Raw genomic sequence first — 14,007 nt, 5'->3', positions numbered from 1 at the left:
TGGGGCGAGAGCCCGCCTCTACCACCTCTGCCAGACCAACAACGCAAAGGTTATTATGTCTGGATCGGCCCTCCAGGTCCACCACTTTCACAGAAAGCACACTATCCTGCAATGATGTGCATAGTTTCTCTAACTCGTCGATCCTACCAGCGTTGAATTCAGAAGCTTTCTCAAGGTCCACAATACTCTGGCCATGCGAAGCGACTGTTCGAATGATGCTCTCGATTTTGGTGTCCAGTTCAGCAATAGTGGCCTTAAGATCCTCAGCTATAGCAACACGTAGCTCCCCCAAAGCCCGGGTAAGTTCTGTAAGTGTCACGTTGTTGCATGTGCCTCCCGCCATGTCTGTCTCGTTGTTTATTGGGGAGTAGGCCTCCGCTGTGGATTACTCTGCATTTTCATATAAAAAGTTACAATCTTGTATTAGAAAGAAACGTTTGTTGTAAAAAGTGCCATAAATTAGGTTAAATTAGATTATTTCGCAAAAAAGTTGCAGGAGCCTCTCACGCACAGCCGTTCACTCCAACATGCTAGCTCCGCCCCCCATAAAAAATATTTTCACAGTAACAAATGGAATGGTAATATTAGTGGCATAAAGATAGTACTCTAATAATGCAATATTTGAGTAATTTGAATAAGTAAATGTTTCAGTACAAGGTCACATGAGGAACAGAGGGATTGAGCCTTGGGACATTATATTAGAGGCTGCACTGGTGTTTGGGTTAGAGATAAGCTCCCTGTGGACAAATAGATAACCCGACAGTGAAATAAGTACTACTCACTGAACTCAAACAGGCTGTAAGGGACATAGTTGGACAGAGGTATGAATAATTGAATAAGATACGTTTTTGACAGTTTCCAATTATTATTACTCAATTCTATAGTTTAGGTGACACCAGTCATTTAAGTAATGACTATTTCCAATTATTATTACTCAATTCTATAGCTTGGGTAACACCAGTGATTTAAGTAAGAAGGTAATGTCATCAAAAACAATAATCTGTTTCCTTTACATAGAACTGTGTCCAAAATTGAAGTAGATCCAAGTAAATGTGTTAAGTACCGAATATTGAGGTGATAAGCCAGCACCAAATTTTTGAAGGACCTAGCAGATTTGTTAAACAACAGGTTTCATATTTTGACTAGTGGATGTCACAGGGACAGTCAGTACAGGACATATGTCAATGCAACAGGTCAAAATGATAAGATTTACAAGAAAGGGGTCCTGGGATTGTTTACTTTAGAAGGTGCCCATTTTGCTTAACGGGACACTGTATCATCTGATGTGTCTGTCTTTATCAAGACTTCCTGCCCAAGATTCAGTAAGCTCGATTAAGATTAAGAATTTTTTATGATTAAGATGTAGCATATTTTAGCATATTGAAAACTAACAACATGTTCATTACCAAGTTTACCAATGATTCTGTATCTCTCCCTTTGAAAGGTTTCCTGAGACAGGTGCCTCAGGAGAGTGGTCATTGAGACTGTGTACTATATAGTATAAAGGTACCTCCCAAATTAAGTAAGGCCTGGCCATTTTACTTTGTTTTTACCCTACGTTTTACAACACACACCAGCACCCACACACAACCCACCTGTTATGAATAATAATAATAATATATGCCATTTAGCAGACGCTTTTATCCAAAGCCTGTGTTTGATTTATTGTGTGTGGTCTTTTTATTTTGGTATAAGTGGATTTTTCATGGGTTAGAAAGGATGCAACTTAAAGGGCACACAAATAACATTTTCTGAAGTATCTATTGTCCGAGTTTTGGTTGCACACATGTAAATTCTCTTGATAAGAAAAGTACTGAAAAACCCAATGTTTGAAATGTCTTTTAATAATGAGTCTGAGGTAAAGGAAAGAAAAGGGAAATAAACACTCACTTTACTTCTTACTGATCATTGGGACGCTAGCGTCTCACCTCGACAACATCCGGTGAAATTGCAGAGCGCGAAATGCAAATGACAGAAATCGTAATATTAAACATTCAAGAAAATACAAGTGTCATACATCATTTAAAAGCTTAACTTCTTGCTAATCCAGCCGCGTCGTCAGATATCAAGAAAAGGCTTTACGGCGCAAGCACACCATGTGATTATCTGAGGACAGCTCCCCGCACACAAAAGCATTACATACATTTTCCAACCAAGCAGAGGGGTCACGAAAGTCAGAAATAGCCATAAAATAAATAATTTACCTTTGAAGATCTTCATCTGGTTGCAATCACAAGGGACCCAGCTACATAACAAATGGTCCTTTTGTTCGATAAGGTCCTTCTTTATATTCCGAACAAAGTCAGTTTCATTGGTGCGCTAGACTCAGTAATTCACCGGTTTCCCTCATTCAAAATGCATATAATTGAATCCCGTAAGTTACCAATAACCTTCTTCCAAACATATCAAACAACGTTCCTAATCAATCCTCAGGTACCCTATTATGTAAATAAACGATCAAATTTAAGACGGAGAATACCGGAGATAAATGACGAAGTACGAGCACTCACCGGAACGTGCTACAAACACTACAGCCACTTAGAAAAACTACAAATTCTAGCTCATTTTTCAAAAAACAAGCCTGAAACTCTTTCTAAAGACTGTTGACATCTATTGGAAGCCCTAGGAACTGCAATCTGGGAGGTCTTCCTTTTATATTCCCATTGACAGCCATAGTAATCAAGGGTGAGCTGAATTGTTTTTTTTCTGGATGGATTGTCCTCGGGTGTCGCCTGCCGTATCAGTTCTGTTATACTCACAGACATTATTTTAACAGTTATGGAAACTATAGAGTATTTTCTATCTAATTATCTGCATATCCTAGCTTCTGGGCCTGAGTTACAGGCAGTTTACTTTGGGCACCTCATTCATCCAAACCTCCGAATACTGCCCCCTAGCCTGAAGAAGTTAATGGGGTTGAACCACCTCTGACCTGACTATCTGGTGAGGCCTGATTGTTTTTTTACACATCAATCACATTGTGAGTCATGTGTCAAAAGGGAAGAAGTGTATGTTGTTGTTGTTTTGTTTGTTTTGTGTGTATTGTTGCTGTTGTTTTGGTCTTGCTTCCATACAAATCTCACCAGATTAGGTCTACTGGATGGTCGGTATTTCTCCCTAAGGATTAGCCCTCTAACTCCCTGACCCTGTTAATCTAGGGTGAGATCTGCAAGATGATAGGGGAGTATAAGCCAATTTGCAAAAATGGTTTCAACTGTGTGTTGTTATTCTCTTTGACATTTGTCATAGACATTTGTATTAAGAATATTGGTAGAAGTAATAATTTTTCATACAGTGAATAGTTTGTCTTGATTTCCTGAATTAGAAACAGAAACTGTCGTTCTGGTCAAACTTCTCTTTTGCTGCTGGTGTACTGGTCGGAAAATGAACAAGACATAATGGACAGTAAAGGATGGTGGCGGCTCAGGTGAGAGATTCGTCTGCTTGGGAAAATCAGATTATTTCCCAGATATTGAAATCAGGACATTATCAAGTGCAATTCACTTTGAACGAACTGAAACACTATTTGAAGAAGAAAATGAAGAAACACCAGAAGAGTGAGTGCCGGGAGGGAGGGGGGTGGTCAACCGTGCACATAATTAATTTAGGCTTGTCCAAAATTGTTTATTTGGAGTATCAGGCTGATTGTGGAGATTGTGGAGGTCTGCACACTCCAAAATGTATATTAACTTAGACAAAAAACATATTGATATGCCAATCTGTCATTATCATGCCACAAGTGACAAAAGCTCCAGCTGAATGTCATTGCCAGAATCCATGAATTAAATTGTGTAATGAAGCATATGTGTAACTGTATGAAGCAAAGGTCTTAAGTTAAAACATTCTACTGCAATGGTTTGAACCATGGAAACAGTCTGAGTCTACAGATCCCTTGTGTGTATTTTAGATTGTACGACCCGGAGTGAAGGGTTTGAAAGGATGAAGTGTCTGGTTTAATGTGTTGATTTCCAGTGGTGGAAAAAGTTCTCAATTGTCATACTTGAGTAAAAGTAAAGATCCCATTATAGAAAATGACTAAAGTAAAAGTCACCCAGTAAAATTCTACTTGAGTAAAAGTCTAAAAGTATGTGGTTTTAAATATACTTAAGAATATTATATTATTATTAGTATAAGAAAGTAAATGTAATTGCTAAGATATACTTAAGTATCAAAAATAAAAGTATAAATCATTTCAAATTCCTTATATTAAGCAAACTAAACGGCAACTCCAACACTCAGACATAATTTACAAATGAAGCATCAGTGTTTAGTGAGCCCACCGAATCAGTCTGTAGGGATGTACTCTTGATAAGTGTGTGAATTGGATTTTGGGGTTCTAGTCAAGATTCTAGCAGAAGTGTTTAGCACTAACTGAAGTTTATTTAGTGCTTTATCCGTAAAGCTGTCCCAACAGCAGAGCTTTCTTTTCAGCACCATGGAGTGAATCCACCGCTAAACATGGCTAACAGTGGAGCCTTGTCTGGCAGCGAAACAGTTCATTCAGCCTCATTTACTGCCTTTGAAAAAACCTAGCTGATATGGCTGACTTGCTTAAACAAATATGGTTTCTAATGACAATTGAGATGTACAAACTATGGCATAAGGGAACGACGAGCATATAAGAGTTAATCCGTAATTTCGATTAAGACATTAATGAGCGAGCAATGATAGCGTAGTCGATATAACTATTTGAAATGTACAATGACAGAATTCAGAACATTGGCCATTCTTACAGTATTCTCCCTGTACACCAAGTCAGAACCGTAGTATAAATAAAAGGGAGCATATAAGCAGACAATGAAAGCTCTTACAATATTCGATGATTACAGTTCTCTATATATTTTTATGTACATATTCATATTCATTCCTTTACACTTGTGTGTATAAGGTAGTTGTGACATTTTTAGGTTATATTACTTGTTAGATATTACCGCATGGTCGGAACTAGAAGCACAAGCATTTCACTACACTCGCATTAACATCTGCTAACCATGTGTATGTGACAAATATATTTGATTTGATTCTAAAACAAGTTATAGGCTACATGTGCACCACCATGTCAGAACAGTAGGTTAAGTTATGGGGAAAGGGACCAAATTATTAAGGTGATGCACATGGGCTACTAACAGCTTACTACACAACATAAACTTAGTATTACTTTCTTAGATAAGGCATACATAGCTCCATAGCATATTACATCATTTATGCAGCAGCATACAAGACATTTTTGGACTCACCTTGTGCTGTGCTCACTTAAACAGGAAAGTGGCTCGGCGGTCCTTCTTAAGGGCAAATTTGGTCAAACTTTGCAATCAAAGTCTAGCATTCTCTGGATTGATGGTGCTTTCAAGACAACTGGGAACTCTGGGGAAAAAAACAGGGTTGAATCATGACATCAGTGATCTTCAGGTCGCAGCTCTAGAAAGAGGCCCGAGTTCCTGACTTAGAATTCCAAGTGAGATGACCTTTCAAAACGTATTTTTCCAGTCGGAGCTCAATTTTTTCCAGAGTTCCCAGTTGTCTTGAACTCACTGAAGTCTGAGATGTCCCAGTTCCCAGTTTTGGATACGGCAGAAGTCATGCTGGATTGACAGCATGGTAATGTATTCAACCTTCTCTGGCCTATGATGTGTCGCAAGTGAATGTTAATCCTTTTAAGCTTGGAAAAGAGAGCCTTAAACCCAGACTTGGACCACACACACCCTCTCCACTGAATAGCAGGCTAGGGATTGCTTAGCGAAATTTACAGTTAGCCACTCATTCCCTCTAAACCACTCATTATTGGTTTAATATAAGCTTATCATTATCTGGGAACTCTCTCTGAATTTGAAATAATCAAGTGTCCCTCATTCCAGTAAGTCCTTTTTGTAAACAACGTACTTCCTTCCCCTAAACATGGACTTGGTTCATACATATTCTGGTTTTGCCCGAAAGGCAGATATTAACACTATCGCCCTCTAGTGTTTGAAATCAAATACTCATATCATTCACAATTAATTTGCATAACTATCACAATACTTTATTTACCATTTGCACTTTTTCTCTGCTCTGATTAAAATTACAAAAAAAGGAGAATGAAGGAAAATGCCTTTATTCCCTATTTGGCAATTCTATTGTGCCAAAGAACACACATCTGAAACATGATTATCATTGTGAAGATCAGGGCTGGGGGGTGATTTCAAATTGAAGGCAGTCGATTCGTGAAGTGATTTTCATTTATAAAAAAGGAAAAGAGGGAGTGATAAAACATGTAAAATATGTCCTCTTGACTGTACTGTAAAATAGCCTAATATATATATTTAAAAAAGTTTAAATATGTTGACAGTTCTATTAAAATACAAACAAATATGTTTGAAACATTTCCTTTTGAAAATACTAACTGACATCAAGTACAAGGACATTATTCCAATGATCCAAACACGCATATCAAACTGGCCAGTTCATAATGTAACATAACTTCCAGGTTCCTCTATGTGGGCTTATTTGTGAGTGTCTAACTTGTGCAAGAGCTGCACAAATCCATAAACATTGGGGTTTTACAAAAAGATTCAACTCAGTAGTTCTATAAAGTCTTACAAATGCTATAAAAACATGGATGTGTGTTAAAACGGCTCACTCGTTTACGAAATGCCACATGGAAAATATTTGCATAGACTGACCGGACTAATAACAGGCATTCACCACGTGAATGTGGCTGACAAAGAAAGTGACAGCATAGCCGTGACCCAAGTAAAATATATATATATATATATTAAGTGTAATGGTCCAGTTTGGTTAGTAACATAATTTGTGGACTCCACAAATTGAGGCTGTTCTGAAGGCAAAGGGTGTTCTTAAATGTTTTGTACACTCCGTGTAAGCGCTGGTAAGTAAACCTTGTGTTGTGGTGGATGCAGATGATGGCCTGCACCCTGCTCTCTGTGGGTGTCTTTGTAAACTGCAAGCTCCTCTGCAAAGAAACACAAATGACACTAGAGTTCAAATTCAAATACTGTATGGGTGCGTCCTGATTCTCCATCCTTCTCCGTGTAATGAATTCAAATCGGATTGGTGAAAATTTTGTCCGGAGGCGGGAGTTTCCACCATTGGTAAATCCATGACAGGAAGTGTGCAAGTACACACTTGGGGAGAAGGGTGGAGAATCAGGACACACAGCCTGTGACTAACTGTTCCCAATCATTAAGGTAAAGAGAGAAATAGGCACCTGAAAAACTATAGTTGCTTTAACAAATCACATTATTTTCCCATTTCTGTGGTTTTCCCTTATCCTTCCCGTCCCTCCTTCCTTCTTTCCACACACCCACCTCCACCTTCTCCTTTTCCTCCTGTCGTTCTTCATCCACGCATGTTGTACAGGTCTTCATCCTCAGGGCTGACCTGGCCCAGGTCAACTAGCTTGGGGTCGGGTGCAAATTTGGGTTTCCCTGGAAATACCCAAAATATTTGCTTATTTCTTTATAGTCGACGTCAATATCTGATATTAAAAGAAGATGAAGCCAACCGCCTAGACTAAATTATCTTCACATTGATTTGTGTGTAGATGCCGTCTCTTCAGCTGTAGGTGGGGCAGCAACCTCCTCAACAGGTGTAGATGCCGTCTCTTCAGCTGTAGGTGGGGCAGCAACCTCCTCAACAGGTGTAGATGCCGTCTCTTCAGCTGTAGGTGGGGCAGCAACCTCCTCAACAGGGGCAGGTGGAGGAATCTCTTCAGCAGGAGGTGCAGGGGCAGGCTCCTCGACAGGGGCCGTCTCAACAGAAGGCACAAGGGCCGTCTCAACAGACTCTTGCAACACCACTGCCTCAGCTGCAGCAGGCTCAGTGTCAATTATAACCCTCTGCAGGGTCCACCTCTGTGGTGGGCTGAGGGGCAGGTTCAGCCTTGGATGGAACACCCTCCTCTATGGGGACTGGAGCAGACCCAGGTTCAGAGGGAGGAGCCTCGTCAACAGCAGGCATGACTGGTTCAGATGATCCAGCTTCAGGGAGGGGCTTTGCCTCAGGTATTTCTGTCTCAGGGATAGAAGTTGGTGGGGCTTGCTGCTTCTAAACAGGAAAACATTGGTCAAGTTGTGTTTAATCCATAAAAATATGTTTTTCAAACTAAACTTTCCAACTTCCGAGAGAGCTTTAAAACGGCTTGTTAGATTTATTAATCATTGACCTAGCTACATTGAACAAAAATACTGTATAAATGCAACATGTAAAGTGTTGTTCCCATGTTTCATGAGCTGAAATAAGAGCCCAGAAATGTTTCATATGCACAAAAATCTTATTTCTTTCTAATTTTGTGCACAATTTTTTTTACATCTCTGTTAGTGAGCATGTATCCTTTGCCAAAATAATCCATCCACATGACAGGAGTGGCATATCAAGAAGCTGATTAAACAGCACGATCATTACACAGGTGCACCTTGTGCTGGGGACAATGAAAGGCCACTAAAATGTGAAGTTTTGTCACACAATACCACAGATGTCTCAAGTTGAGGGAGTGTACAATTAGCATGCTGACTCAAGGAATGTCCACCAGAGCTGTTCACATATAATTGAATGTTCATTTCTCTACCATAAGTTGCATCTGTTTTAGAGAATTTGTTAGTACGTCCAAACGGCCTCACAACCGCAGACCACGTGTATGGCGTTGTGTGGGCGAGCAGTTTGCTGATGTCAACGTTGTGAACAGAGTGCCATGGTAGCTGTGGGGTTATGGTATGGACAGGCATAAACAAACTACAGACAACGAACACAACTGCATTTTATCAATGGCAATTTGAATACCAAGATGAGACCCTGAGGCCCAGTTTTGGTAAGGTTCTCTTTGACCAACAGATGCATATCTGTATTCCCAGTCATGTGAAATCCATAGATTAGGTCTAATTTATTTATTTAAATTGACAATTTCCTCATAACTCAGTAAAATCTTTTAAATTGCATGTTGCATTTATATTTTTGTTCAGTATAGAATACTGCTGTATGCATTTTTTCCACAGCGAAATCAATTTGAGAACATAGAGTAGATGAAAAATAGCATCTATAATGTCAATAGTCTGTAACTCAAGACTGACAGTTGGGGGAGTTACTTCTTTGGGCTTTGATTTAAAGGTTGATGCCACATATGAGGTGGTGTAGGTTGGCTGCATACATCTTCTGCCCAGTCATCCGCAGAAGAAAAGCCACACATTGTTACAGATGTAGGATCTTAATTTGATCACTCTTTTGTTGCTGAGAATGTGCAGGAAATGGAAACTTGTACTGTAGTTTAGTTTTACAAAATTTCCACTTTGAAATATCAGACTTCAGTTGCCCTAAACGAAAAAGTTATCAACCCCTACATAATACATAATAACATAACATTAATACATAATAACTCACATATCCTGTGCTGCTGAATTATTTTCCTGCTGTAGCAAACTGGCTCAAATTAAAGATCTTACATCTGAATATGCCTATTGCATAATACAATAAATCCAGTTCCTGCTTTTAATTTTAGCTCATATGCACATGGATGTTACAAAACAAATTGACATACAAGAAAACTAAATATTGTGCCATAATACAAAATGTGTTTTAACAGTCCAATGTATTGGATCTCATGACATTTACTAGTGTGTAAAAAGGCCTCAGTGACAGTCGAAAGGAAGCTGTTGAATTGTTTTCTTTTTCCCTTTAATATGTACCTTTACAACAGTCACTGTCTGAGTGGGGTAGCACACGGCCATCCCAACAGTGACCATACCCAGAGGAACCCCCAACATCATCAGACGTGGCCCTGCAGGGGGAAAAGAAAAGTCAGCTACTCTACATAGTGGAACATGATACCAAAGAGACATTTGGCAACCTGCTTATTCAACCATTCTACTGCAAAGTGTACATTTTGGATTATCTACAGTGCCTATAGTTAGTCTACACCCCCTTGAACTTCGTGCACATTTTGTAGCATTACAATGTGGGATTAAAATAGATTTCATTGTCATGATCGACACGAAATACTCTGTCAAAGTGGAATAAGAATTAGACCATTTTTTAAAGATGAATGAAAAATAAAACAATAATATACCTTGATTAGATAAGTATTCACACCCCACTGAGTCAATACATGTTATAAACACCCTTGGTAGCGATTACAGCTGTGCAACTTCTTGGGTAAGTTTCATTAGAACTTTGCACACCTGTATTGTGTGTATTTTTTAAACATTTTATTTCACCTTTATTTAACCAGGTAGGCTAGTTGAGAACAAGTTCTCAATTGCAACTGCGACCTGGCCAAGATAAAGCATAGCAATTCGACACATACAACCCAGTTATACAGTTACACATGGAATAAACAAAACATAGTCGATAATACAGTAGAACAAAAGAAAACAAGAAGTCTATATACAGTGAGTGCAAATGAGGTAAGGGAGTTATTAAGGCAATAAATAGGCCATGGTGTCAAAGTAATTAAAATATAGCAATTAAACACTATATATAAACACTATATGGTAGATGTGCAGAAGATGAATGTGCAAGTAGAGATACTGGGGTGCAAAGGAGCAAGATAAATAAATACAGTATGGTATTTGCCCATTATTTTTTTCAAAATTCTTCAAGCTCTGTCAAGGTGTTGGGGATCATGACAGCAATTTTTAAGTCTTGCCATAGATTCAAGCAGATTTGTGTCAAAACTGTAAATTGGCCACTCAGGGACATTCACTGTCTTCTTGGTATGCAACTCCAGTGTAGATGCTGCTTTGTGTTTTAGGTTATTGCCCTGTTGAAAGTTGAATTCCTCTCCCAGTCTCTGGTGTAAAGCAGACTGAAGTAAGTTTTCCTCTAGGATTTTGCCTGTGCTTAACTCCATCCTGTTTCTTTTTATCCTAAGAAAATTCCCCAGTCTTTGCCATAGTCAAACATACCCATACCATGATGCAGCAACCACCATGCTTGAAAATAAGGAGGCAGTTCATCAGTGTTTTGTTGGATTTGCCCCAAACATACAGCTTTGCACCTAGGCCAAAAGGTTTATTCCTTTGCCATATTTTTCTGCAGTCTTACTTTAGTGACTTGTTGTAGTTTTGTTGTAGTTTTAAACATTTTAAAATAATTGTATTCTGTAAATTGTTCTTCTTTTCACTGTCATTATTGTGGAGTCATTGCAATGTTGTTGATCCATCCTCAGTTCTCCAATCACAGCCATTGAACTCTGTAGCATTTTTAAAAAAATCACTAATGGCCTCATGGTGACATCCCTAAGCTGTTTCCTCCCTGTCCTGCAGCTTAGTTGATCAATTCTACTACATCTTTAAGGTGTCTGGGTAGTTTAATGCATCATCCACAGCATAAGTATTAACTTCACCAAGCTTAAAAGAGATATTCAATGTCTGATGTGTTATTGTTATCACTGCCATTCTTTGAGGTATTCGAAAAGCTCCCTGGTCTTTGTTCACTGAACAAACATAAACACAACATGTAAAATGAGGACCAACACTTTACATGTTGCGTTTATGTTTGTTCAGTGAACAAAGACCAGGGAGCTTTTCGAAGACCTCAAAGAATGGCAGTGGTCTTCTTGAGCTGAAATAAATAATCCCATACATTTTCATATGACACAAAAAGCTTATTTCTCTCAATTTGTGCACACATTTGTTGACATCACCTATTTCAATCCTAGTTTGTAGCTCAACAAAATATGCAAAAAGTTCAAGGGGGGTGTAGACTTTGTATATGCACTATATAATAGACTGCTGGTCAACAATCTGGGGAGTATTCAGTAACTCATTATTACCTCTCCTTGCCAGGATCAGACTAGCTAACCTAGAGACTGTGATCACACTCTACCCTCGGGAAGAAACCAGGAGGAGGATCTCTCAAGAACTCATATGTATCTAGGTAAAATAGACATGAAAATCAAAGTTGTTAGAGATTGAGATACTAGAACAGACCTACTGATATGTCAACAGAACACCCCCACTCCTCACCGTGTCCAGCAGTATAGACTGTTACAGCTCCAACCTTGACAGAGGTATAAGCGTTCTGGAAAAACAATGGTCAGAAATGAGTACAAAAATAAAACTAACAGAGCTGAGATATTACAAAAGCTGCCATTTTCAGAAAGTCCCTCACCGTCTATTGATCTCATGGCATCTCTAACACAAAATGTGAGTTCTCATTAAAAGTAGACAATTACTATAACTGAACTAAAGAGCCACTCCAAAACTTCCAGCATGTCATTCTTAAAAACCCATATTGATGAATATTCAAATTAGCCAATACAACCAACAGTCAGCAGTGATAAGAGGCCATCAGAGCCATATAGTGTAAGTATACCTTAACGGCTCTAACATATGGCCCCAGCCCCACTCGGACCACACCCAGCCCACTCTGCAGATCTCCAGGCTGCTCATCCATGTAGTGTGTTGCAGTAGGGTCTAGAGCATTGATGGACAACTAAGAACAGAACAATAGATCATCAATTGATCGTCAAATGCATACAGTAAGAAGCATGGTGGTAATAGTCAAGTACATCCCGGTTCTTGAGTAAATTGAACATCATCTTGGTCATTTGATTACCTCTCTAGGGGAGAGCCGCACGGTTTCTATTTTGTCCTCACTCATGGCATAAATTTGAAACGAGGCCATTCCCATTGCTGCGGAGATCGCCGCCAGCTTCACTACCTGCTGACACACAAACAGACTTTTGTCAAGATAGGAAAACTATGGACTACTTTAGGCCTATCTTATATTCACATCTCATCATTTATTGAAGAGGCACAATTGAATCTAATACAACACAGGCCTACACCCGTTTTGTGCCATCTAGTGCTAAAACTATGGACCTATAATTGGACAATATTCTACTGTAACTGATGATGAAAATGATAGAATAATTATAATTAGGCCTAATGGCAATTACAATACTGTTACGCATAGTATTACAATTATCAGAACAGTACTTTACTTCATGAAACCACGGTTGCAACATTTTTTTAAACTAAGAATGCAATATCAATGGGATACTGATCAAAGAGATAAGACATTGAACTTGTTGAGCAGGCCTCTTCTAGATTAAAATAATTAAATTGATACATTGAGGACAGGTTAAGAAGAGGTGACCTCTTTCGCATTGAAAGAGTAGGCTATCTATGCTAATCCTAAAATACAGGGAAACACTTGGCTACATCCATTCTATATCTACTTTAAAATCCACACTCGTAGCGAACGTTAACTAGATAGAATTTAGAGTCAGACCACAGCAATTTGCGTTTGGAGCTACAAGTTCTAAAATATGCGTGTAGCAAACAATGTTGTATTCACGCAATTCTAATCGACATACACACATGTAAACGGATACACTATTCGACCTTTTAAAAACAACCTTCGAGTCCCAGTTTAAACTCAAGGAAAACATTGCTTAGGAAAGACTTGCAATGTACAAATACTCACTGGAGCCATTATGGTACCTGCAGTGTCCTACCGGTGGCGACCATGGACTAACTTTATCATAGGAAAATGCGATAAATCCTGTTAATCTGTAACCACTTTCGTGCCCTCAAAGGCACTGTGCTATCGTTACATCAAATATTTGTGTAACTATACCCAGATAGACCACAGCCCGTCTTTCCTAAGGGAACAAATTAGTCATAGTGGGCAGAACAAGCAAAGAGATGGACCGAGCCAAGCACGAGTTAGCGAGTTCCTTTTGGCTCGTTCTAGTGTATCTACCTGACTCCTTGTTCTTCCATCATTGATTGGAATGAATCTTGGGTACCGGTGTTGTGCCCAAAATCCCCCCCCCCCCCAACATAACCCCCCCCTTTTATAATTTCCTTAATTTTGTGGCTAGGGTCAAATACTTTCTGTGTGGCACACACAACAGGGTCAAATACTTTCTATAGAACAAACTTCACGTCAGGATAGGCAACCGAAATGAATAATGATTGTATGTGTATATTATATTAAACAAAGGGGGGAGTAAAATGTTGGCAAGCAGAAAACATTTCAGAACAACTATGGCTGAGTTATTATCCTTAC

At 39.0% G+C, this 14,007-nt stretch overlaps 1 protein-coding gene across 2 annotated transcripts; it reads right to left on the bottom strand.

The window, feature by feature from the left end:
- Nucleotides 1-5,993: 5,993 nt before the first annotated feature.
- On the bottom strand, nucleotides 5,994-13,546 carry LOC124000330 (MICOS complex subunit MIC27-like). 2 transcript variants are annotated; one of them, XM_046306607.1, is made up of 8 exons: nucleotides 13,420-13,546; nucleotides 12,547-12,651; nucleotides 12,304-12,423; nucleotides 11,919-12,009; nucleotides 9,675-9,766; nucleotides 7,525-8,043; nucleotides 7,305-7,424; nucleotides 5,994-6,949 (listed from the first exon to the last, which is right to left on the bottom strand). In XM_046306607.1, exons 1-6 carry the CDS (start codon nucleotides 13,426-13,428, stop codon nucleotides 7,822-7,824), a joined length of 639 nt encoding a protein of 212 aa, XP_046162563.1. In that variant the 5' UTR covers nucleotides 13,429-13,546; the 3' UTR covers nucleotides 5,994-6,949; nucleotides 7,305-7,424; nucleotides 7,525-7,821. The 2 variants fall into 2 exon arrangements, with proteins under 2 accessions (XP_046162563.1, XP_046162562.1); XM_046306606.1 differs by having other exon boundaries at nucleotides 7,305-8,043.
- Between the last annotated feature and the right edge of the window lie 461 nt (nucleotides 13,547-14,007).

The sequence above is a fragment of the Oncorhynchus gorbuscha genome, linkage group LG16 (genome assembly GCF_021184085.1).
Source record: "Oncorhynchus gorbuscha isolate QuinsamMale2020 ecotype Even-year linkage group LG16, OgorEven_v1.0, whole genome shotgun sequence".
NCBI lineage: Eukaryota > Metazoa > Chordata > Actinopteri > Salmoniformes > Salmonidae > Oncorhynchus > Oncorhynchus gorbuscha.
This window is presented reverse-complemented; position numbering and strand designations above follow the sequence as displayed.

Bases quoted from the DNA above. Each gene is read 5' to 3' on its own strand.
- LOC124000330 (XM_046306606.1), bottom strand. The intron at 12,010-12,303 runs GTATACTTACAC...TTGTTTTTCCAG, and splicing joins CATATGTTAGAGCCGTTAAG to AACGCTTATACCTCTGTCAA. The intron at 8,044-9,674 runs GTACATATTAAA...TTTCCTGTTTAG, and splicing joins AGACAGTGACTGTTGTAAAG to AAGCAGCAAGCCCCACCAAC.